Here is a 26,370-nt window from a genome sequence, read left to right as displayed (position 1 = left end):
TCACTAAATGTAGCCAAAAGTATTGTATTTTTACAGGTTGCTTCTGTTAAAAATGTAACAAACCTCAAAGTTAACAATAATTCAAAAATGTATTTCAAAATTGGTATAGAATATTAAGAATTAAAATAAGGGACCCTTTTTTGTTTAGATGACAATGTACTTCAAGTAAAGGTAACACATTTCTGTAAAATTGTGCAATTATATTATGTAATATCAGGTCATGAGGAAATTATATCATATTGCAGATATATATATATATATATATATTTGGAGTTAACAGAAACTTGTTTTATTCGCTAACTCTCATCACTACAGCACAACAGGAGACAGCAGTTACCTGACAAAACACTACTGAAATCAAGCAATGCCATTGTACTTGATTCTGAAAACTGGTTAATAAACTCATTTGTGAAAAACAGCCGCACGTGCTTATATGGTGTTGAAAACTGGAACTAAAATACATCAGATTTGTACAAACATCAATCAATAGAATTTTGTATGTAGCACTTCTTGGGAATTCCAAATTCAGACTATAATTTATTGCAGCAATATACCTGAAGAATATTAAAACAAAACATAAGCTGAAAATAAATTCATTTGTCCAATTTTGACAACTAATTCTGAACCAATTAGTAAAGAAAATCATTATCTTGACTTCATATAATTAGGGCCATTGAAGTTATTTAACTTTATTTATTCCGACTTCATTTATGCTTTACTGAAAGACTGAAATACCATCCTTAACATTAGTCTGGGATATCATGTCAATAACTGAATAAAAATGCACAAACATTATGGAATCAAGCAATAGAAAAATATACAGTGGCAGTTCTCAACAAATGTCACAACTGAAGTAAACTCTAACCATGCAATAAATATAAATTTAAAAAAAAACTTGAGCTTTTCCACTGCAACCAGCTAAAATGTGGCAGCCTCATCAGTTTTTCAAAACAAAAATATGAAATAATAATACTTTGGTAACACATAGTGTCATTCAATCAATTGCTTATCTCAAAACAATAAATGAACAGATTAAGGAGCAATTCTTTGGATGGAAAGAATAGGTATTGATGCCCATATTTAGAAACATTTCAACTTCCAAAAGTTGGTGTCATTGTTAAAATGGAATCACTATCAATCTGTCCACTAACAGTTAAATGAACAGTCACATATGTTTTATGCTGCAATGGAGCGACACAATCTTAAGTAGACTCAGCTAGCTCTCAGTGTCATCCCATTATACAACAGAAAACTCTTGGCAACTGGTCATTTCTATGTTAACCATGGCTATAAACAAAATGAGCATAAATAGTTCTTTTGAAAAAAAAAACACATGCAGTTGTTAGGAACAGCAAACAAACAAGTTAAATGACATTAAAAAAAACCTTTCCAATGAATTGTAATGCAGCATTCCAAGGGTTTTGCGATCAGCATTCTTCACAGTCAAATAATGTCATCAGCTTCACAGGAGGCCATAGATATTGTAAACATGCTCAATACGTATCAGCGCAGGGTTTAAGTGAACAACAACAAGGGCAAACAACCAAGGTTGCATGGTCACAAGTATGAAGTTTAAAGATTCATATCAAACACCGGTGCAACTGTTGCAGCCATAAATTCAGGTGCAAACGAACAGGCTTGTTTCAGTTAATGCAGAGTATTTAGATGATCTCAAATCTCCATTTTTTTTCTTTCTAAATTAAGAAAGAGGTGCAGTGAAGTCTGTTAATACACTGATATATACACTTTAAGAAGTCAGGGCATCCAAGCAAGCTACACCAAATTTGCATCAACGATACGGCTCTGACTTACGAATCACACGGTTCTTTCCATTGAACAAGTTAGTGGTTTCAGTGGACATGCTAGTGGCTGGGTCTTTACTTGTTGATGCTGTAATCGCCGTATCAGGTTCAGGGGTCTGGGGTGAATTCTCCAGTTTGGTTGCTGCTATTGCATTTGCATACTGTGTCCTCGTGATCTGAGCAAACAAAAATATGCAACCTTATAGTATGTGTGTCTCAAATCCCCAATCTATTCTGAAATTTAAAATAACTTCCATAATTAAAAACTGACCAAAAAAAATGTCGTAAAAGAAAGCTGCCTAAAGATTCCTTAACTATTTTTGAGGTTTGAAGCACTCCCTGTCTCAAGGAGAATAGAACATAGAACATAGAACATAGAACAGTACAGCACAGAACAGGCCCTTCAGCCCACAATGTTGTGCTGACCATTGATCCTCATGTATGCACCCTCAAATTTCTGTGACCATATGCATGTCCAGCAGTCTCTTAAATGACCCCAATGACCTTGCTTCCACAACTGCTGCTGGCAACGCATCATGCTCTCACAACTCTCTGTGTAAAGAAATGCAAGGAACCATCCAAATTAATGCTGGCTCAATGCCTAGCTCTGAAAGACACTTAAAAAGGGTAATTTCAAACTGAATGTGTCATTCAGCAACAAACCCTAGCAGACTAAATCTCTCAAGGTGTCACCAACCCAACACAGGATGTATAATCGGACCTAACCACCCATTCTATTTAGGGAAAGCGTTTAACTGGTGGAGTCACATGGTGCAGTGGCCAGACTTTTTGTTTGCTTTTAAAAGTCAGTAAGAAACTACTGACAGAGTTCCATCAGCCAGATGCAGTTCAACCAGGCAGACAACATAATAAACATCTTTGCCTTGAAAATGGGAGAAAGACTTTTCCTCAGCTTCAAATTCACTGGAGAACTAACCCCTGGAAATTTGACTGGAGAAAATCCGAAAGCTTAACTAAGACTTCTTTGCTTTACAAAACCTTTATTTCAATTAAAAACATAAGGTCATCTAAGAAGCTATAGGCTTATCACCAAAAAGATTGAGACAGTTCCTCATTGTAAATGATTTCCTTCTATCTTCATCTGTATCAGAGGTCTGACAATGATACAGTCAAGGAAAAGAGACGTCTTCTTTTTAAATCTCCAGGATAAGTGCGTAATAAATAATCTTTGTCCTAAAACTCAGAAAAAATGCTTCCTGCTGACAGTAATTATTTAATTGAGACAATCACTCATTGAATAAGAAAAAAGCTATATAGAACACACTTATCACTAACAGTAGGGAAACAAAAAAAATCTAACTTGAGGCAGCTGGCATGTAATTTCTTTGAGGAGTATGGTAAATAAAGGATGAAAAACTAAGCAATCTTATATTTTAGCTAAAAATAACAGAAAAGTAACTACCCTAGATCAGTACTTTTCCATGGTATTTTAATTGAGGGGGTGAAGTCACCATGTTCATCACTTCATGCAAAATTGATAAAACAAATGTGCAAGTTTTTGGACAAAACGTTCAAAGTTTCAACTTATCAGCAATCAAAGCTGATACCCTCTCTTCCTGTGATAGAGAACAGCATCAAAAGGGTTCTACAATTCAACCGTTTTGCAAAATAAGCCTGCTGAATGCACTTTAAAAGGGTAACTGAGAAGCACTGTTTCTGACTGTGATTTAATTTATTTTTAAAAAATCTCTTCAATTTATTTCAAATTGCCTTCATTTTATTAGAAACTTGTGAAAAGAATCAACAGACCTCTACTTTCTAGCACTCTTGACTCTTGCATTGCTTATGTTCTGGTGCCTGCCATTTCAGAATACAGCATCCAACATTTAATCGATCTTTGGCTCATGACAAACCTCTTGTAATATTTACATTTTTTGTTAATAACATCCTAGTCCTTTCAATTGCACTTTTCAACCTATCTACTAAGATGAAGGCTGAAAACTTTGCTTGTTACTGTACCGACCTAGCTTGGCAATATTTTGCTTTTCGATACTCATTGATAGTAATGCTGTCCATTGCTCATGCACATTTCAATTATTTTGGAAAAGCCACTAACTACCAGCTAAACAACAAACAAGGTCACTCACACGCATCTCGATGTCACTAAATTCCCAAAGAAATGCTAAGAACAACTGAAGTTAAGTCCTTTTGAAGGCTGTCCCTGTTTTCACACCACTTCACAAAGCAATCCTGTAGATCCAACATACTATCATTTACAGGCACCCAGAAAGAAAAGGAACAGAGAAAGTTGTAAACATTAGATAACCTCTCTTGCTCCATTGAGCAAACAGTCCTCCAGCTTCCAGGTCACTAGAAGCCCAGCAACAGAACTATATTCTGGTAAACACAGTCGCAATGTGACTTTTGGCTGAATCAATATGGTGAGATTCTGTCATGCTTAATTAGGAACTGATGACAAATAGTGGCCTGGCAAGTGGCACACATGTCTACCATTGCAACGCGAATACAACTCGGTATTGCAAGGCTCTAAACATGAAAGGCATCAGCTTGGAACTTCTCTGGTCAATTTGTCCCATGTGACAAACGGCAAAGGTTTTGGTCAAAACTGTTCTAGCAAGTTTTAGATAAAAAAAAACACAAAGAAACAGAGAACATAGAACAATACAGGCCCTTCGGCCCATGATATAGTGAACTATTATGCTACTAGATCAATCTACCACACATACCCTACATTTTGCTATCCTCCATGTGCCTATCCAAGAGTTGTTTAAAAGTCTCGAAAGTATCTGACTTCACTATCACTGCTGGCAGTGCATTCCACATGCCCAGCACAGGAACAGGACCTTTGGCCCTCCAAGCCTGCACCAACACACTACCCGTCACAACTAAAATCCCCATTTCTTCCAGGGACTGTATCCCTCTATTCCCATCCTATTCATGTATTTGTCAAGACAGTCCTCAAAAGTCACTATAGTATCTGCTTCCATTACCTTCCAGGCACCCACCATCCTCTGTAAAAAAACCTGCCTCATACATCACCTTTAAATGTTGTACCTTGCACCTTAAACCTTTGGCCCCTGGTAACTGACACTTCAACCATGGGAAAAAACTTCGGACTGTCCACGCCCTTCATAATCTTGTAGATCTCTATAACGTCACCGCTCAACCTCCATCGTTCCAGTGAGAACAACACAAGTTTCTCCAACCTCTCCTCATAGCTAATGCCCACCATTCCAGGCAACATCCTGGTAAATCTTTTCTGTACCCTCTCCAAAGCCACCACATCCTTCTGGTAGTGTGGTGACCAGAATTGAACACAATATTCCAAACGCAGCCTAAGGCTCTATAAAGCTGCAACATTACCTGCCAACTTTTAAACTCAATGCCCCGGCCGACGAAGGCAAGCATGCCATTTGTACTGTTGATTACCGCCTCCACCTGCGTTGCCACTTTCAGTGACCTATGTACCTGTACACCCAGATTCCTCTGCCTATCAGTACTCTTAAGGGTTCTACCATTTACTATATATTTTCCATCTGGATTAGACCTTCCAAAATGCATTACCTCATATTTTTCCGGATTAAACTCTATCTGCCACCTTACTGCCCAAGTCACCAACTGATCTATATCCTTTGACGGTCCTCATCGCTAACAACAATTCCAAAAACCTTTGTGTCATCGGCAAACTTACTAATCAGATCAGTTAGATTTTCCTCCAAATCATTTATATATATTAAACAGCAAAAGGTCCCAACACTGATCCCTGAGGAATGCCACTAGTCACAGCCTCAGAAGTGCACCCTTCTTCTACGACTGAGTCAGTTTTTATCCATCTTGCAAGCTCATCTCTGACTCTGTGCGACTTTACCTCCTGTATAGGAGCCTGCCATGAGGGACCTTGTCAAAAGGTCTTACTGAAGTCCACATAGACAACATCCACTGACCTACCCTCATTTATCATCTTCATCACTTCCTCAAAAAACTCAACCAATTTAGTGAGATATGATCTCCCCTTCCCAAAACGATGTTGCCTCTCACTAATACGCCCACTGATTTCCAAGTGGGAGTAAATCATGTCTTGAAGAATCCTCTCTAATAATTTCCCTACCACTAACGTAAGGCTTACTGGCCTATAATTAGCTGGATTATTCTTGCCACCCTTCTTAAACAAAAGAACAACATTGACTACTCTCCAATCCTCTGGGTCCTCCCCTGTAGCCAGTGAGGATACAATGATTTCCCTCAAGGCCCTAGCAATTTCCTCCCTTGCCTCTCGCAGTATTCTGGGGTATGTCCCATCAGGCCTTGGGGACTTGTTTACCTTAATGTTTTTTAAGACCCCCAATAACTTCTCTTTTTTGATCTCAACATGACCCAAACTATCTATACACCCTTCCCCAGATTCATCATCCACCAAATCCTTCTCTATGGTACGTAAAGTACTCATTTAAATACCTCACCCATTTCCTCTAGTTCCACACATAAATTCCCTTCCCTGTCCTCGAGTGGGCCAACCCTCCGCCTGGCTACTCTCTTGCTCTTTATATATGTATAAAAAGCCTTGGGATTTTCCTTAATCCTGTTGGGCAATGACTTTTCATGACCCCTTTTAGCCATTCTGACTCCTTGCTTAAGTTTCTTTAGACTTTCCTTGTATTCCACCCTTGCTTCAGGTGTTCCCAGCCTCCCAACCTTGATAAACGCTTCCTTTTTCTTTTTGATTAGGCTCACAATATCTCTCGTTATCCAAGGTTCCCTAAATTTGACACTTGACAACAGCCCCTCCGCAAACCATCTTCTGGAAGCAGTGACTGCATTGATGTAGATCTGCCCACATCAGCCAATCGGCGTCACCACTCTGCTGCACTCTTCCAGGTGAAGAGGTATTTGGTAAAATATGAAAATCATAACAAACCAGTAAATGGTGCGTATTTGCTTCTCTAATATCACACATAAGTGGTGCAATGATGAGTTTCAAACCAACCTGCATCATTCCAAGATCTTTAAGCAATGATTTTTCAAATGGTTTTGCATTAGATCATGGGGGATAATTGTGCCTTTGGCAATAGCACAAGACATGTGACATTGAAATGTTAATCCTTTCCATACCATTAATCACCTCTATTGACTCAATGTTCCTTCTGGGTTCCATATTGAAATAAGTACAAATCATTTGAGAAATCCAAGAAGGCTAATATGTCAAAAAATGCCCAAAACCATCTACCTGTAGCAGCTCACATCAGTAACTGATTTAGAACACATGATCAGATTCTACCATTTGTATACGCTTTCCCCTTCAAAGCTGCTCTTTCAGATTTTTATTTACAGCATAGAAAAGACCGTACAGTCCATCAAGTCTGCACTGACAAAAATCTACACCTTTCTAACTTTCCAGCTTTCCCCGAAGCTTTGGGGTTGTGACATTTCAAGTGTTCATCCAAATACTTTTTAAACGATTGTGAAGTTGTCTGCATCAACTACCCTCCCAGACAGTGCTTTCCAGATTCCCAAAACCTTCTGGTTGAAATTCCTTTCTTTTAATCACCTCTAAACCTTCTGCCTTTTACTTTAAAATTATGTCCCTTACTACTGATACTTCAAGTAAAGGGAACAGATGCTTTCCAGCCACCTTGTTCAAACCCCTTAAAATTTAATACACTTCACTCAGGTCCCCTCTCAGCTTTCTCTGTTCCAAAGTAAGCAACCCAAACTTATTCAGCCTCTCTTCACTGCTAAACTGCTCCACCCTGCGCAACATCCTGGTGAATCTCCTCTACCCACTTCAATGCAATCACATCCTTCTACAGTGTGGTGACCAGAACTGCACATAGTGTTCCAACTGTGTCCTAACCAAAGTGCTGTACAGCTCCAACATACTACTCTACTCTTACAATCTACACCATGAAGCAAGTGTCCCATATGCCTTCTGAACCATCCTATTAATCTGCCCTACTGCCTTCAGAGACCATGTTCTTCTGAGCTTTCTAGCTATTCACCGAGTACTCCCTTATCTTGTTACAACTTCTAAAGTACGTCACCTCACCATTATCAGGGTTAAATTCCAGCTGCCACCGATCTGCCCAATCCATCTGTATCCCCCTGTAAATGAAGACTTTGATCCTCAGCGTCAACCACCTGGCCAGTCTTTGTATCATCTGTATTAATCACCTCTCTTGACTCAATATTCCTTCTGGGTTCCTTATTGAAGTAAGTACAAATCATTGGAGAAATCCAAGAAAGCTAATATGTCAAAAAAATGCCCAAAAACCATCTACCTGTAACAGCTCACATCACTGCCCTCATTTTCTTCTGTATTGTTTATATTTATCACAAACAATAAAGGGACCTAGCATTAATCACTGTGGCATGTCATTGGACGATGACCTTTAGTCACACAAACAGACTTCTACTACCAAGCCAATTTTGGATTTAACTTATCATTTACCCTGGATCCCATGCGTTTTTACTGTCTTTATTAATCTCCCATGTGGGATCTTGTCAAAGGCCTGGGTGAAATCCATAGAAACGAAATCAAATGATCCATTCACCTCCTTGAAAAATACAAATCAAATTTGTTCAGCATGATCGCCCTCTCACAAAACCATGCTAACTATCCCTAATCAAGTTTTTCCTTTCCCAGTGGCTATTAATTCTCTCCTTCAGAATTTTCTCCAAGTTTACCTACAACCACTCTGTAATTCCGTGGTCTATTTCTAACACCTATTTGAAAACTGGAACCACATTAACTGTCCTCCAGTTCTCTAACACTTCCTGTATGGGCCAGAAAGGAATTAGAAGTTTGGGTCAGAGCCTCGTAAATTTTCTCCCTCATCCCCCACAGAGCCTGTGATGCAATTCATCTGGACCTGGGGCTTGTCCATTTTTACACTTGCTAAAGCTTTCAATACCTCCTCACTCCTAATGTCAAACTGCTCCAGAACCTCAGTCATAATTCTAGATCTACATCCTCCTTTTCCAAAGTGAAGACAGATGTGAAGTAGGCATTTAACACCCGACCAATGTCCTTCAGCTCCATGATTGCTCCCTTGGTCTCTAAACTCTTTCCCTAGTTATCCTCTTCCCCTTGATAACACTTATAAATTGTCTTATGATTCTCCCTAGCCTTGCTTGTTAGTGGTTTCTCATGCCCCTTCTTTGCTCTCGTAATTGCCATCTAAAGCTCTCTCCTGCCCTTTTTGCACTCCTCTATGGCCTCTGTTGATTTGCTCTGTTTGTATCTGTTGAAAGCTTCTCTTTTCTTTCTTATCCAGTCCTGAATATTCCTCGGCATCTAGGATTCTCCGGGCTCCTACATTATACATTGTGGCGGGGGCGGGGTGTGAGGGGTGTGTTGCGGGAAATATGGGAGACGCGGTCAAAGGCGTTCTCGATCACTGTGGGGGGAAAGTTGCGGTCCTTGAACTCATTCTCACAACAACCACCCTAAGAGGATCCCCCTCGTTCTCACACACCACCCTACCAACCTCCGATACAACGCATCATCCTCCGACACTTCCGCCATTTACAATCCGACCCCACCACCCAAGACATTTTTCCATCCCCACCCCTGTCTGCTTTCCGGAGAGACCACTCTCTCCGTGACTCCCTTGTTCGCTCCACACTGCCCTCCAACCCCACCACACCCGGCACCTTCCCCTGCAACCGCAGGAAATGCTACACTTGCCCCCACACCTCCTCCCTCATCCCTATCCCAGGCCCCAAGATGACATTCCACATTAAGCAGAGGTTCACCTGCACATCTGCCAATGTGGTATACTGCATCCACTGTACCCGGTGTGGCTTCCTCTACATTGGGGAAACCAAGCGGAGGCTTGGAGACCGCTTTGCAGAACACCTCCGCTCAGTTCGCAACAAACAACTGCACCTCCCAGTCGCAAACCATTTCCACTCCCCCTCCTATTCTCTAGATGACACGTCCATCATGGGCCTCCTGCACTGCCACAATGATGCCACCCGAAGGTTGCAGGAACAGCAACTCATATTCCGCCTGGGAACCCTGCAGCCATATGGTATCAATGTGGACTTCACCAGTTTCAAAATCTCCCCTTCCCCTACTGCATCCCTAAACCAGCCCAGTTCGTCCCCTCCCCCCACTGCACCACACAACCAGCCCAGCTCTTCCCCCCCACCCACTGCATCCCAAAACCAGTCCAACCTGTCTCTGCCTCCCTAACCGGTTCTTCCTCTCACCCATCCCTTCCTCCCACCCCAAGCCGCACCCCCATCCACCTACTAACCTCATCCCACCTCCTTGACCTGTCCGTCTTCCCTGGACTGACCTATCCCCTCCCTACCTCCCCACCTATACTCTCTCCACCTATCTTCTTTACTCTCCATCTTCGGTCCGCCTCCCCTTCTCTCCCCATTTATTCCAGTTCCCTCTCCCCATCCCCCTCTCTGATGAAGGGTCTAGGCCCGAAACGTCAGCTTTTGTGCTCCTGAGATGCTGCTGGGCCTGCTGTGTTCATCCAGCCTCACATTTTATTATCTTGGATTCTCCAGCATCTGCAGTTCCCATTATCTCAGTTTTTCTAGTGCCTAGTTATAGCTCAAGGCCTCTAATCCAGGCAGCATCCCGGTAAACTCTTCTCCACTCTCTCTAAAGACTCCACATCCTTTCTGTAACGTGACAACCAGAACTGAATACTCCAAGTGTGGCCTAACCAAAGTGTTACAAAGCTGCAATATGACATCCTGAGATAACGGGAACTGCAGATGCTGGAGAACCCAAGATAACAAAGTGTGGAGCTGGATGAACACAGCAGGCCAAGCAGCATCTCAGGAGCACAAAAGCTGACGTTTTGGGCCTAGAACCTTCGGGTCCCTTTGTGTTCCTGAAATGCTCCTTGGCCTGTGTGTTCATCCAGCTCCACACTTTGTTATCTTATATGACATCCTGATTCTTGTACTCAATTCCCCGACCAATAAAGACAAGAATGCCTTACGCCTTCTTTGCCATCCTATCTACTTGGGTGGCCACTATCAGGGAGTGAATGACTCGAACAGCAAGATCTTGCTGTGCATGGAAACAGAGGATAGGAGCAGAAGGAGGCCATTCAGGCCTTCGAGCCTGCTCTGCCATTCATCACGATTATGGCTGATCATTCAACTCAATAGCCTAATCCTGCTTTCTCCCCATAACCTTTGATCCCATTTGCCTCAAGTGCTATATCTAGCTGCCTCTTGAATACATTCAATGTTTCGGTGTGGGCTACTTCCTGCGGTAATGAATTCCACAGGCTCACCACTGTTGGGGTGCAGAAATGTCTCATCTCCATTCTAAATGGTCGACCGCGAATCGTCAGACTGTGACCCATAGTTCTGCACACACCCACCATTGGGAACATACTCCCTCTTTTTCTTCACATCTCTGCAGAAACTCTTAGTGTCAGCCTTTATGTTCCCTGCAAGCTTACTTTCATACTGTATTTTCCCCATCTTAATCAATCTCTTGGTCCTTCTTTGTTGAATTCTAATCTGCTCCCAATCCGCAGATGTATTACTTTTCTTGGAGAATCTGTATGTTTCTTCCTTGGATCAGATATTTTCTCTAATTTCCTTAGTAAGCCATGGATTGGCTTTATCTCAAGCGGGTTGGAATATAAAAGCAGCGATGTGCTTCTGAGACTTTATAAAGCTCCAGTTAGGCCACATTTAGAATATTGTGTCCAGTTTTGGGTCCCACACCTCAGGAAGGACATACTGGCCCTGGAGCGTGTCCAGCAGAGATTCACACGGATGATCCCTGGAATGGTAGGTTTAAGGTATGATGAATGGCTAAGGATCCTGGGATCGAATTCATTTGAGTTTAGAAGGTTGAGGGGGAGATCTAATAGAAACTTACAAGATAATGTATGGCTTAGAAGGGGTGGGTGCTGGGAAGTTGTTTCCATTAGGCGGGGAGACTAGGACCCATGGGCACAGCCTTAAAATTAGAGGGGGTAAATTTAAAATGGAAATGAGACAACATTTCTTTAGTCAAAGAGTGGTGGGCTTGTGGAATTCATTGCCCGGAGTGCAGTGGAGGCTGGGACGTTAGGTGCCTTCAAGGCAGAGATCGACAAATTCTTGATCTCACAAGGAATCAAGGGCTACGGGAAGAGTGCAGGGACGTGGAGTTGAAACGCCCATCAGCCATGGTTTAAATGGCAGAGTGGACTTGATGGGCCGAATGGCCTTACTTCCACTCCTACGTCTTACGGTCTTATCTATTTTACTTTTGTATGAGATAGGAATAAACAGTTGTTGTAGTTCCCTCATATATTCCTTAAATGTTTGCCATTGCCTATCCACAGTCAGCCCCAATCTCTCAAGGCCAACTCATGCCTCATAATCTTCATAGCTTCCTTTATTAACATTCAGCATCCTAGTCTCTAAATCAATTACCTCACTCTCCCTGTTGATAAATTTTATAATCGCATTATGGTCACTCATCCCCAAGGGGTCTTGCTAGATTGGCAATGCTGTTCAGGGTCCTGCTTTTGACTGCATACTTTTCCTCAACATTTGATCTCCCAAAGTGCAGCACCTCACACATATTCAGATTCAATTCCATTTGCCATTCCTACGCCCATATCTACAACTGATTTCCATCCCATTGTATCATTGACAACCTTTTATGTTATCCCCAACTCCAGCGATCTTTGTATTGTCTGCAAACTTACTAACCCACCGATCTACATTTTCATCCAAGTCATTTATATATAGTCACAAATAGCAGAATTCCCAGTATGGATCCGTGTGGAACACTACTAGTCATGGACCTCCAGCCAGAAAAAAAACCCCTTCTACCACTACTCTGCCTCCTTTGGGCAAGCCAATTCTGAAACAAAGCGGCGAAATCATTGTGGATCTTAATCTTCTGGATGAGCCTACCATGAAGGACCTTGTCGATAACCTTGCTAAAATCTGTGTCGACAACATCCATTGATCACATTCGTCACCTCCTCAAAAATATTCAATCAAGTTAGTAAGAAATGACCTGCCCCGCACAAAGCCATGTTGACTAACCCTAATTAGGTCATGATTTTCCAAATACATTTTGACGTAAAAAGCTTTTCTGAATATGTTTAAAGAAATCTGCCTCCTCTAAACCTTTAAACTATGACAATCTCAATTAATGTTGGGGAAGTTGAAATCCTCTATTATAATTGTGCTGTTATTGTTTTTACGCACATCAGTGAATATATCTGTTCCTCTATTGCCCGTTGACTGTTTGAAGTCCATAACAGGAATAAAACTCCCAGCAATGTGTCCAACTCCCCCAGTTGCTAATCTCGCCCCACAAAGCTTCATTTGAAGACCTTCCAAGATATTGTCCCTCTTTCTAATACTGACAAAATATATAATAGCCTTAATTCAAAACTTCCACAAAAAGCTTAAGAGCTGTGAATGTGATGGGTACATTTAGAATGATTTAGATTTGCACATTTGCATTAACTTATGCATATACTTCTGCGTATAGCAATTCAGTGACCAGAGGGTTGTCTTGGCTAACACAGTGGGCAATGTACAGCTGTGTCGCTACACATACAAATATGATTAGCTTCCAATCATATAGTGAATAGCATATTTACAGGATCATAATACAGAAGCAACTTTTTACCTTCACAAGCTGGACATCAGTTAATAACCGCACCGAGTAGTCTGGAATATAGGAATAACTACCAAAGCTTTGTGGATAGGTACCACCCCCAAATTCAACCCGTTCTGTTCGACTTCCTGGATCTGTCCATTGTCCTCCACTGCTGTGAGATGGTGATCTAGTGACTGGGTACATAAGAATTGAAGAGATATAAAAATGACTCCCTTCAGTTGTCATCTTACAAATACTTTTACATAAATGAGAGTCACAAAAATCTTACAAATGGTTCCTAACGTTTTGACAAACAAATTGCTTAAGTGACTTTGACAAAGCTAGTTATCAGCAAAAACAGCTTCAGATATAAAGTGTTATATTGATCATTACGTCCAGACATTGTACCTTAATCAGACTTGGAACTACTGTCATTCAATATTTCAAGGGCAATTATAGAAAAGTTACAGTAATAGAAGGATGCCATTCAGCTCATTGAGTCCATGCAAGAGCAATTAGACTATCCCAGGTCTCCAGCTTTTCTTCATAGCCCTGCAAATGCTTCTCTATTTTGATGCTTATCCTATTCCCTTTTAGATCGATGACTGAACCTGCCAGAATCACACTCGCGAACAGAGCTTTTTACATTCTAATTACTCACCAAGCAAAACATTTATCCCTTGATGCATTGCTTTATCATGAATCATTATCTTTGCATTTATGATCTTTTAACACTTTTACTAGTTATAAATTTTCATCAACAGCTAAAATCTCATTGAGAAAGTTTGTTTGCACTGCTAACAGCACCATCTATAGGTCACTATTATTTATATTTTTTCATGACTAGAACCTTAGAAGAGAAAAATTTTCCTGTGATTTTTGACTGGACAGCACTTATTCCTTATGCTCAAACCATGAGAGATGGGGCATTGCATGCACAGGAGAGAACAGAAATCCAGAATGCCAAGAGTTTTAAAAACATTCTAAGATGGAGTAATAAGTTAGTTATGAGAGGTTATGTCCTTGATCTTTTTGCCTTATTTTACCTCAAAGCTCAGGTTGCCCAAGTCTTCAACTAGAGAATCAGAAGGTGACAGGCAGAAATCAGTAGTTCAGGGAAGCAGACTAAGGAGTGATAATTGATACAATAAGCTTTTTAGTTACTAATTCTGGATAGCCTGAAGTTTTTGACCACAGTGAAATTGCAGGTCATTCAGATTTGCAGCAATAGCAGGTATTTATGACTTTCTTATAGGCAGTGAACATTGGCAGGAAGCAGGCCTGCAAATTCAGAGATTCAGATCTGAAATGGCATATCACGCTACACATCTGACATTCAGCAAAGTTCAGACTATCTACGGGAATCACCCCCTAAATTGCTAATTGTTCACCAACAGGTGCTAGACTTCTTCCACCAAAACACAATTTGCAAAGTTCGTGGTTACTATGTTAAATACCAAAGGTTCTGCCTCAACCAATCATATTTTCGCTTGGCTTTTAAGCATTTATTCAGTAAACTGACATACAGAATATACCCAGTACTAAGCCTTTGCTTCTTTATAAACCAAAGTAATCCAAATTGTCTGCCAATTGAAAAACAAATTGTTATGAAATCTGCACAACTCTGAAACCAGTCAAAGGACTTGAATGTCTCAACAAATTTGAACTACGTCATTTTCTTTCTGTCACTAGCGTTCACATCCATTCAATACAATCATTTTCTTTCAAAACTGCTAAAGCACCTTTCTGCAACAATGTTTGTCAGCAATGTCTAACATTGGAAGCTGAAAATAAATGTTGCATCATGCTGGCTGAATCGGAATCTAATCTCTTACGCACGCCACTTCTCTTTACTCAAGCTGTCTCAAGATTTGTCTAAATCCGTGAGCCCCTTCATCTACTTTAACTGAACCCAGATTTTGGTCATCCTCCCACACATCACTGTTTATTTAGGAAAACATTATATTGCTCTGATGTGCTCTGGGATGTTTACCCATATTGAAGACAGTACATTTCGGCAAACCATGATTTCTACTGGTATTCTTGACTGGAATTAAAGTGCATTTTTGAGCATAGTCTAGGAGTGACTTTATTCTGTATGATGCAAAACATCTCAACTGTGCTTTACGGTGCCTCGACTGTAATTGGTTAGACAAATACAGTACTCAATATCAGTTGGCTTGTTCCAATACCATTCACCTAATGAAACAAGAACACATGAAAACTGATAGCCACTTTACAAAGGTCAGTTGCTGCCATTAGGTCCTCATCTATTTTGGAATGTTAGGCCATAAGACCATAAGACATAGGAGTGGAAGTAAGGCCATTCAGCCCATCAAGTCCACTCCGCCATTTAAATCATGGCTGATGGGCATTTTAACTCCACTTCCCAGAACTCTCTCCGTAGCCCTTGATTCCTTGTGAGATCAAGAATTTGTCGATGTCTGCCTTGAAGGCATCTAACGTCCTGGCCTCCAATGTACTCTGTGGCAATGAATTCCACAAGCCCACCAGTCTCTAACTGAAGAAATGTCATCTCATTTCCATTTTAAATTTACCCCCTCTAATTTTAAGGCTGTGCCCACGGGTCCTAGTCTCCCCGCCTAACGGAAACAACTTCCCAGCACCCACCCCTTCTAAGCCATACATTATCTTGTAAGTTTCTATTAGATCTCCCCTCAACCTTCTAAACTCTAATGAATAGAATCCCAGGATCCTTAGCCGTTCATCATACGTTAAACCTACCATTCCAGGGATCATCCATGTGAATTTCCGCTGGACACACTTCAGGGCCAGTATGTCCTTCCTGAGGTGTGGGGCCCAACACTGGACACAGTATTCTAAATGTGGCCTAACTAGAGCTTTATAAAGTCTCAGAAGCACATCACTGCTTTTATATTCCAACCCTCTTGAGATAAATTTTTTGTGTAGCTAATGGCACTTCTGATTTTATATTATTTTATATCCTATTAGATATCTAATTTAAATATACAAACAAAAGGAACATCCAAACAGCCCAATTTTTATTGGGATTAGACATATGACCACCTTTTAAATAATCTCTCCTTTCAATCAGGCAAGTAGCCAAAGTTAGTGGAATTCCATTACTAAATTTTAAAATCTTCATATCAAGCTACTGTGAAAACCGAAAGAACTGCAGATGCTGTAAATCAGGAGCAAAAACAGAAGTTGCTGGAAAAGTTCAGCAAATCTGGCAGCACCCGTGAAGAAAAAGTCAGAGTTAATGTTTCGGGTCTGGTTCTGAGGAAGGGTCATCGGATCAGAAATGTTAATTCTGATTTTTTTTCTTCACAAATGCTGCCAAACTACTGTGAAATCTGTATGTGTAGAATATAGTGCACAATCAGATGTCACAAGGAGAGGACCGAACTAATAAGTTTGGAAGCACAATTTTTTTCCCCTTTATTCATTCCCACGATGAGGACATCACTGGCTAGGCAGCATTTATTGCCCATCTCTAAGTCAGTGGAGTAAAAGTTTTGGTACTCAAAGGATGCATGTTTGCTAGAGTTTAGCCATTTAAAACAGTGAGCCTCCTGTTTCAAAAGAGCGAATATTTTCTTCCTACAACTTTTTACTAGCTAGGGGCCACTGTCAGTTTGGAGCAGAGTGGGAAGAGCCCTTGGCCATTTTCAGGTGTGACTTTCCAGGATTTTCAAGTACTGATTTAGCAAGTCAATAATGGAGCTCTGCGTCGTCCAGAGATGACTGGCCTTGTTACAAATCCACCGCCTGAATCTTGGGGGACACCCATACCCGAAAGTATCCTGGTTACAAAAGAATCTATGGATAAGATGACTATTAATTGCAAGGGGTATCAACATTGCTACAAAATGGCAAATACAGGCACATTATGAGTGTTATCAGGTGGGTTCCTTTGTCAAATATAGAATCATACAACATGGAAACAGACCCTTTAGTCCAACTCGATTGTACCAACCAGATATCCTAAACTGACAGGATAACAAAGTGTGAAGCTGGATGAACACAGCAGGCCAAGCAGCAGCTCAGGAGCACAGAAGCTGACATTTTGGGCCTAGACCCTGATGAAGGGTCTAGGCCCGAAGCGTCAGCTTCTGTGCTCCTGAGATGTTGCTTGGCCTGCTGCGTTCATCCAGCTCCACACTTTGTCATCTTGGACTCTCCAGCATCTGCAGTTCCCATCATCTCTGACCCTAAACTGACAGTCCTATTTGCCAGCATTTGGACCATATCCCTCTATAGCCTTTCTAGTCATGTACCCATCCAGATGCCTTTTAAATGTTGTAACTGTACCAGCCTCCACCATCTCCTCTGGCAGCTCGTCCCATGCTCGCACCACTCGGTATGTGAAAAAATTGCCCCTTAGGTCACTTACAAATCTTTTTCCCCCTCACCTCAAACTTATTCTGCTTAGTTTTGGCCTCCCTTATCCTGGGAAAAAGATCTTAGCTATTCACCCTATGCACCTCATGATTTTGTACACCTCATTAAAGTCACCCCTCAACCTCTGACGCTCAAGGGAAAATAAGCCCCAGCCGGTCCAGCCTCTTCTTATAGCTCAAACCCTCCAAAATATCGTGAAATGTTGTCTAACCATTGTCAATCAGAAAATCTATCATCCTTTATTTTAGATTTTCAGTGCTCAATTTGCCTTTTTAGTTAATAGAAGCCAATAACAAAGTATTCATACTACAGTACCCTTCAAAATGACTTTGTTATCTGTAAAGTGCATTGGGACAAAAGACACCATATAAAAACATTTTCTTTAAACTTACAAACATCTTAAACATTAGTTTTTTTTCCCCCTCATGAGCTTTTTAAAAGTAAATTGTACAGTTTTTCTTTCCCGTAATAGGCTCACCATCATACAATGACAAAAAAATAGGTATAGTCGTAACCATAAAACATGAGAACAAGCTGTTAATGTTGGTATCTTATGAAGCACATTTTTGACAGTGAAAGGTCTTCAATTCTTGGTTAAAGACTTGAATTTAATAAGCCACGTACAGTAATGCTCTGGGTTAACTCTTCTGAATAAGGATACCTGGCATCGTCATGAATAAACCACAAAGTTAAATAAAATGAATTCGGCAGTCAAAATTCACTTGCTAATGGGCATAATTCCACAAAACAACAACTGCTCCTAAACTTTTCATTAAATTAATAATCACACTTAAAACACTCAAACTTGTAGCTTGGTGTACAAAACAGAAAGAGTCATATTCCAAGATAATAAAGTGTGAAGCTGGATGAACACAGCAGGCCAAGCAGCATCTCAAGAGCACAAAAGCTGACGTTTCGGGCCTAGACCCTTCATCAGAGGGTCTAGGCCCGAAACGTCAGCTTTTGTGCTCCTGAGATGCTGCTTGGCGTGCTGTGTTCATCCAGCTTCACACTTTATTATCTTGGATTCTCCAGCATCTGCAGTTCCCATTATCTCAGTCATACTCCAGGTTTGATAAAATCCCTCGTAAGGGACAGCCTGTATGGGAGAAAAGCCATGGAGCTGTAGACAAATTATTAATGCATTTAGGAACCTAACCGAGTTGTAGGAGATGGAGCAGAAATGATATGCAAGCACTCCAATTAGAAATGTGTAACTTGCAGGGCACTGCAAGGATCTGTGTCGGAGGTTCAATAGTTCACTGTATTTGTCAATGACTTAAGTGATTGGATGGAAAATTAATTTCTAAATTAGTCACTGTGTCAGACAAGTGGCATTGCGAGTAGTGTAGGCAGAAGTGTAAAATTTCTGAGATGTTGACAGAGTAAGTGAATGGGCATGATTGCAGTAAATAGAGACAAAGGTAAAATCATCCACCCTGGACCTGAAAAGGGCAGAAAAGATTACTTTCCAAATGGTGAGAAGTTAGAAACAGTGGAGGGTCAAAGAAGTTTGGGACCCAGGCACCCGGCTCATAAAAATGTGATAAACAAATACAAATAATAACGAAAAAGCTAATGGAAGGCAAGTCTTTATATTTAGAGTACTAGAAACCATGTTTCTGCTTTCCCACTCCAGAAGTATTGTGAACAGCTCTGATCACCATGTTTTCAGAAGGCTTAACTGGCCTTGGAGGAGTGGAGCATCACTTACCAGAATTATACCTGGACCCCAAAGACTGAACTAAAGGAGAGATTACACAAACTATGGATGTATTCCCTTGAATTTAGAAGATTAAAGTATGGATTGATCAAACTTTTCAAAATACTATGGCATTCTTGAGATATATAGAAGGAAACTGCTTTTGGTAGTAGGGTAGTCAAAAAATTAGGTTAGACTTTTCAGGAATGAAATTAGGAAACATTTCTTTGCGAAAATTGGAAACCCCCTTACATGAGCAGCAATTGATACCAGATCAAATGTAAATTTCAAATATGAGAGATAAATTTTTGTCATCCAAAGGCATTAAGCTGTTAGTTTGCAGATGGTGTCTTACTGAATGGTGGGACAGACTCAACTGGCTGAATGGCCTTCTGTTCCTTGCAACAGAAAATGTTCTTATGAGATGGAGGCTGAGATACATTGTCAAGGATGCTTCAGTCAATGTCAAGAGCACTTTATACATAAATATATTCTATTTAACATGACTTAAGCACAGAACGATCAAAGGGAGTTGATGTCTTGTAATTCCACTAATCCTACTTCTTCATCAGAAGCCCTGCTTAATACCCAAGATAAATGTAAAATGATGAAAGCGTTTCAACCCATCTGACTTTGTCCGTTGAGAATATCAACTCTAAAACTGCTCCTTACAGCACCTAGCAGTTTCTTTTGGCTGTAACTGGGCACTGAAAATAGAAGATGAACCCACCATTAACATGAATTATTTTTCATGAAAAATATACACACAAAGATGCTTAAAAGAAAAAGCACATAATTTTTTGATTGGCATATTATGGGATACAAACAATTAAACGTGTAATTGTAATGCAAAATTAGAATTACTACAGATGCTGGAAATCTGAAATTAAAATGTGCTGAATAAACTCTGGTCAGACAGCAACTGTAGAGACAGAAACAAGAGTTAACACTTTGAGTTGCATACAGTTTTCTCGGAAATGTGTAACAGAAATATGCTAATATGTGGTTAGTTAAAGAAAACAATGGAAATATTGACTTAAACAGAGCCAAGTCTTGGGTATTTTACTTAAAGAAAGCAACAGAGAAAAACCATGCGTGCACCAAGACTGGGCTGAAGCTATGGAATACTGGTGCACAAATGCTTAATCAATTGGTATGAAATTTCATTCTTGTTATTATAAAATAAATAAGCCTACTGCATTAAGACAAACCTTTATATGAGCACAGATTTTTATTCATACAAAGATGTAAGTATTCTTAATCCAGTATTTCATGTTGCAATCTCAAGGCCAAACAAAACAATGGTGTGGGAAACTTGAAGAGATGAAAATATTTTGAAGACATCTGAACTGGAAATTCCTGGGACCCAGTTCCACCAGTATGTATCCACTGGACTGAATTCACTGCCCATTCTGTGTTAAGGTTTACGGCTATATTCCAAAAACCCAAGAATGGGGTAATCCACATTAAGGCAGCAATTGCTGGCTGCAAGGTCTCTTTAATGTGGGTGATCTAATTCAACCACAATTCTTTGGCTCTCATCAGACATATTCCAACAGAAAAGCTAATTGGTCTCCTTCAGGATCTATGAAAAGTTTTAGGCTTTCAGAATCATAAGTCTTCCAAGAATGAACAACAGTGGTACAAAAACTCCCTCATCACAGACAGCCCATTTAATCTCATTGACATGAAGGGTAGAGAATGAAAATTCATCTGCAATGTATTGACCAAAGTTTGAAGATACAGTCTAGGCAATGTGGAATAATGCAAAAACAAAAAAAGGTACAGCCCTAATTTTAGGCACTCTTTTGCATTTAGGTGCGACTTGTAGCCTGTTAAGCCCCAGGAATCTCAGGGGAAAAAAAATAATTTATATTCATAAAACTGTTAAGCAAGGACAAAAATAAAAACAAACATTGAGTAAACATGTGAAAGCAGAAAAGGAAAAAACATGCATAATTTTCAGATGAACAAAAAGAGATAAAATATTTTAACAGATAAAATATAGAAAATATGAAATGAGATAGTGAAGGTATATGGAGTGGGAATCTCGTGAGATTTGGTGCAGGTAAATACAATTTGGTGTATGTTCTTGAATATATCCAGGAAGAATACAAATATGTAATGAAGCCACAGAAAATTACCTGGGGACCCAGCAAGAGATTCGCCTCTGCTAAAAGCAAAGGTTCGAGACACAGAAACAGGCACTATGTAAAGACAAAGGTAGAAAGAGAGGAAATATTTAACAGAGAAGCAAAGAAAAAAAAATAGTAATCATAGTTCAGGCAAGTTGTACCATAAACCATATTCATTTAATGGACCTGCTCCATAACTCCCTACATGCAAAAATTTATGACATTTCTCCACTTGGTGTTTAAAACATCTTACTGATTGTCAACTAAAAATTTTAATAGATCAGTTGAAGGTATGGTTTCACTTTACTTTGGCTGTGTTTGCTGACACCAAGAGGCATATGCATCAAAGGCAATAATCACTTACAAATATAGTTATGAACATTTACAAATACCAATTAATGACTCTGTTGTCAAAGAGACAATATATTAGCTTACAGAAATAAACTAAAACAAAGTACAACTTTTCCTTTAAATTTCAGAAATTGAGTTAATACTGTGCGCATAATCAACGATGTGTTTGCTATAAATATGAATTATTTTAATAAACCAGCATATTATGACAACAGTATTTTACAGTGGTCACATAAATAAAGCATGAAACAAAATACACTTTTCTTTTAATGTTCAATAATTATCTTAATTTTGCGCATGTATGCATGCGGTGCATTGGCGTCAGCAAATTAATCCCTTTCTTTTTGGTTTTGTCCAGAGTATACATCACCCCTGGGGGCACACAGATGGATGTTCCCAACCTTGAAACAAATGCTGGAGCATGGCCTTGTGAGATTTTCTTTAATTTTGCTGCCCTCCATCTAGTACCAGTGTGGCAGTGAGGAAAGCTGAGAAAATCTGACTTCTATTCAACAACTGCATATAATAACCAGTAAAGACTGGTAACGTGTACAAGATCACAATTGCAAACCAACAGGCTACTGTTTCCTGGCGTAATGCTTGAGGAGTCTATCATACTTGGACGAGGGAATTGAAGGATGGGTCAGCAAGTTTGCAGACGACACAAAGGTCGGAGGTGTCGTTGACAGTGTAGAGGGCTGTTGTAGGCTGCAGCGGGACATTGACAGGATGCAGAGATGGGCTGAGAGGTGGCAGATGGAGTTCAACCTGGATAAATGCGAGGTGATGCATTTTGGAAGGTCGAATTTGAAAGCTGAGTACAGGATTAAGGATAGGATTCTTGGCAGCGTGGAGGAACAGAGGGATCTTGGTGTGCAGATACATAGATCCCTTAAAATGGCCACCCAAGTGGACAGGGTTGTTAAGAAAGCATATGGTGTTTTGGCTTTCATTAACAGGGGGATTGAGTTTAAGAGTCGTGAGATCTTGTTGCAGCTGTATAAAACTTTGGTTAGACCGCACTTGGAATACTGCATCCAGTTCTGGGCGCCCTATTATAGGAAAGATGTGGATGCTTTGGAGAGGGTTCAGAGGAGGTTTACCAGAATGCTGCCTGGACTGGAGGGCTTATCTTATGAAGAGAGGTTGACTGAGCTCGGTCTCTTTTCATTGGAGAAAAGGAGGAGGAGAGGGGACCTAATTGAGGTATACAAGATAATGAGAGGCATAGATAGAGTTGATAGCCAGAGACTATTTCCCAGGGCAGAAATGGCTAGCATGAGGGGTCATAGTTTTAAGCTGTTTGGAGGAAAGTATAGAGGGGATGTCAGAGGCAGGTTCTTTACGCAGAGAGTTGTGGGAGCATGGAATGCGTTGCCAGCAGCAGTTGTGGAAGCAAGGTCATTGGGGTCATTTAAGAGACTGCTGGACATGTATATGGTCACAGAAATTTGAGGGTGCATACATGAGGATCAATGGTCGGCACAACATTGTGGGCTGAAGGGCCTGTTCTGTGCTGTACTGTTCTATGTTCTATGTTCTATATCATAACATGCGAACATGGAAAATCTCTTTGCTCTTCAAGCCAGTTTAAACACTGGAATCATCTGTTCCAGAATTTATCATGTGTTCAGCACTTGCTCCTCTAAATATATTTTTTGTTCCTCTAACACTTTCAACTCAGGAAGATAAATTAACTACCTTCCTTATTTTGTGAATATTTATTCTCTTCATACTAACACAGAACTTTCCAACCGGGATCATAAGCTCCGAAGTACCATTGGGTCTTGTGGAACCATGGCTGAGCTATAACAGTTGTTCTCTCACTGTAACAGATGCCTATCCCCACCCAAAACAATTATCCTCTCAGGGCTCAATAAAAAGTTGCAACAATTTTTAAGCCTTGAAATGGGGGATCACAGTTGGGAAAAGTTTGGGAAGAACTGCATACGGCCACAGCCCAGTTTGACAGTTTTGCGGAAGCCACATTTTAATGATGGATATAGAAGTGTCATCATTATCCTGTATTACAAAAGGCCTCTTACAACCCAAAAGGCCCATTTCCAGAAAAGGCAATGTTTCATTTCCAGTGTTAAACTCAAACTGAAATAACTAGGCCTCTTAAAAATCAGGTTTTTCTTGAACAACTTCCTTTTGATAGTTTGTGGATATCACAATCAGTTAAATGTTTTTAGAGCAATTACTTTTCAGGAAGCTATCCCACCTCTCCTCAGCGAAAAGGAGTTAATTAAACATTTAGCTTTAGTTTATTAAATTACGTAGAGCTGGTGTCAAAACCCATACAGAGGAAGATGGCTATAGTTATTAAACACTGATCATTACTGCTGAAGTTTAATCTCAGATCAACCATCCTCAAGTGCTTCATTAATAGTACTCCCTTCATCACAAGAGCGGTTTACTATTGATTTGAGAGTACACTATTAATATATCTCTCAAAATGATGCAGTGTATGTCACATAAGGAGGACCTGCACTACGTTCAGACTTGGGTTGAGTTAACATTCGATCTACGTAAGTGTCTCATAACGACCACCTTGAATACAACAGAGCTCAGGCATCTCCGATATCCTTTTATCTACAAATGTATTGTGATTTTCCAAGCTCCTCTCCACTATCTACAAACCATTGTCTGCTGCAGTAGAGCACCTAAGAACATCTGTTGTTAGTCAGAATTGTGCCTTTGCATATATAGACTTTAGTTTTTGTTATGTGGCACCAACTGAGAGCTAATAGCGTTGTTGCAAAGGGTATCTCCTTGGTAAGTGAAGAATTAAAACCAACAAGCATGTCTGCAAGCAATCAGTCTAAAAGGCTCAGAAATAAATTGTGCCAAAACAGATAAAACAGGTTGAAATGGATGAAATCAATGTCAAGACATTTGGATGTTGGAGTTCAATCATGCATTTGCCCTTGATTGAAGTTGCTGTACTAAACAACAAAGGCTGCCATTAGACACAATACTATTTTGATAGCAAATTATGACCAATATCTTAAGACTCACTGTTGGTTAGAAGAATACTGGGCCATCTATATCAATAATTGCATAAGTCCAAGACAGACACTGTGTATGCTGCAAAGAAAGACTTACTTATATAATGTCAAACCTGCTTAATATAGGAGACTCTTTGGGAGTGTGATGGAATACTCATCATTCACCTAAATGGATGCAATCAAAAGAGGCTTGGCACCATCTAGGGCCAGGTTCTGAGGAAGGGTCATTTGACCGGAAACATTAACTCTGATTTTCTCCACTGACGCTGCCAGACCTGTTTTTTTCCTCCTGATTTACAGCATCCACAGTTCTTTCAGTTTTTATTTAGGGCAGAGTAGATTTTCCCTTTGATATTCTGCTATTGGTCCATAATATGCAGTTTCTGCAACACGAGCATGTTACAGCTACAGTACGTGCAATCAAGACGAATGTACTATAGCAACTTAACAAGATATTTTAAGAGAACTAGAACATGTTTTGTCTTGCCCATGAGGCAATTTGAGGCACTCCACGTTCAACTATCATTTTTCACGATTTATAATTATCAGTGAAGTGTAGCCAATGTAATGTAGGTGGATAGTAGTATATAGTTAGGTGGCCATCCCGTTAGGGAGAATGTAACAACATCAACATGCCAGAAGTGCTGTGTGCTGTAGTTAAATCTGGAAAGGAAGAATGTGTAGGGTTACAGAGGCACAGTCAGGCAGTGATAGTAAATGAATTGTTTGTTCGGAAGGCTGATGCAGACACAACAAGCCTTGTGGGGGGACAATGACCTAGTGGCATTATTGGTGGACTGTTAATCCAGCGACCCAGATAACATTCTGGGAACCAGGTTTGAATCCCAATACAGCATATGCTAGATAATAAAATGTGAGGCTGGATGAACACAGCAGGCCAAGCAGCATCTCAGGAGCACAAAAGCTGACGTTTCGGGCCTAGACCCTTCATCAGAGAGGGGGATGGGGGGAGGGAACTGGAATAAATAGGGAGAGAGGGGGAGGCGGACCGAAGATGGAGAGAAAAGAAGATAGGTGGAGAGGAGAGCATAGGTGGGGAGGTAGGGAGGGGATAGATCAGTCCAGGGAAGACGGACAGGTCAAGGAGGTGGGATGAGGTTAGTAGGTAGGAGATGGAGGTGCGGCTTGGGGTGGGAGGAAGGGATGGGTGAGAGGAAGAACAGGTTAGGGAGGCAGAGACAGGTTGGACTGGTTTTGGGATGCAGTGGGTGCAGGGGAAGAGCTGGGCTGGTTGTGTGGTGCAGTGGGGGGAGGGGATGAACTGGGCTGGTTTTGGGATGCGGTGGGGGAAGGGGAGATTTTGAAACTGGTGAAGTCCACATTGATACCATATGGCTGCAGGGTTCCCAGGCGGAATATGAGTTGCTGTTCCTGCAACCTTCGG

General features: G+C 40.5%; 1 protein-coding gene across 1 annotated transcript in view; it reads right to left on the bottom strand.

Annotated features, from left to right (window-relative positions):
• Nucleotides 1–26,370, bottom strand: part of LOC125461717 (metal transporter CNNM1) — a 129,899-nt gene that overhangs the window by 33,100 nt on the left and 70,429 nt on the right. The window contains exons 6-7 of the mRNA XM_059652975.1: nt 13,411–13,574; nt 1,813–1,978 (exon numbers count right to left, since the gene is read on the bottom strand). Of these exons, the coding sequence (XP_059508958.1) occupies nt 1,813–1,978; nt 13,411–13,574 (330 nt within the window). The remainder of the gene's footprint in view (nt 1–1,812; nt 1,979–13,410; nt 13,575–26,370) is intronic.

Source organism: Stegostoma tigrinum, chromosome 20 (genome assembly GCF_030684315.1).
Source record: "Stegostoma tigrinum isolate sSteTig4 chromosome 20, sSteTig4.hap1, whole genome shotgun sequence".
In the NCBI taxonomy this organism is placed as follows: domain Eukaryota; kingdom Metazoa; phylum Chordata; class Chondrichthyes; order Orectolobiformes; family Stegostomatidae; genus Stegostoma; species Stegostoma tigrinum.
This window is presented reverse-complemented; position numbering and strand designations above follow the sequence as displayed.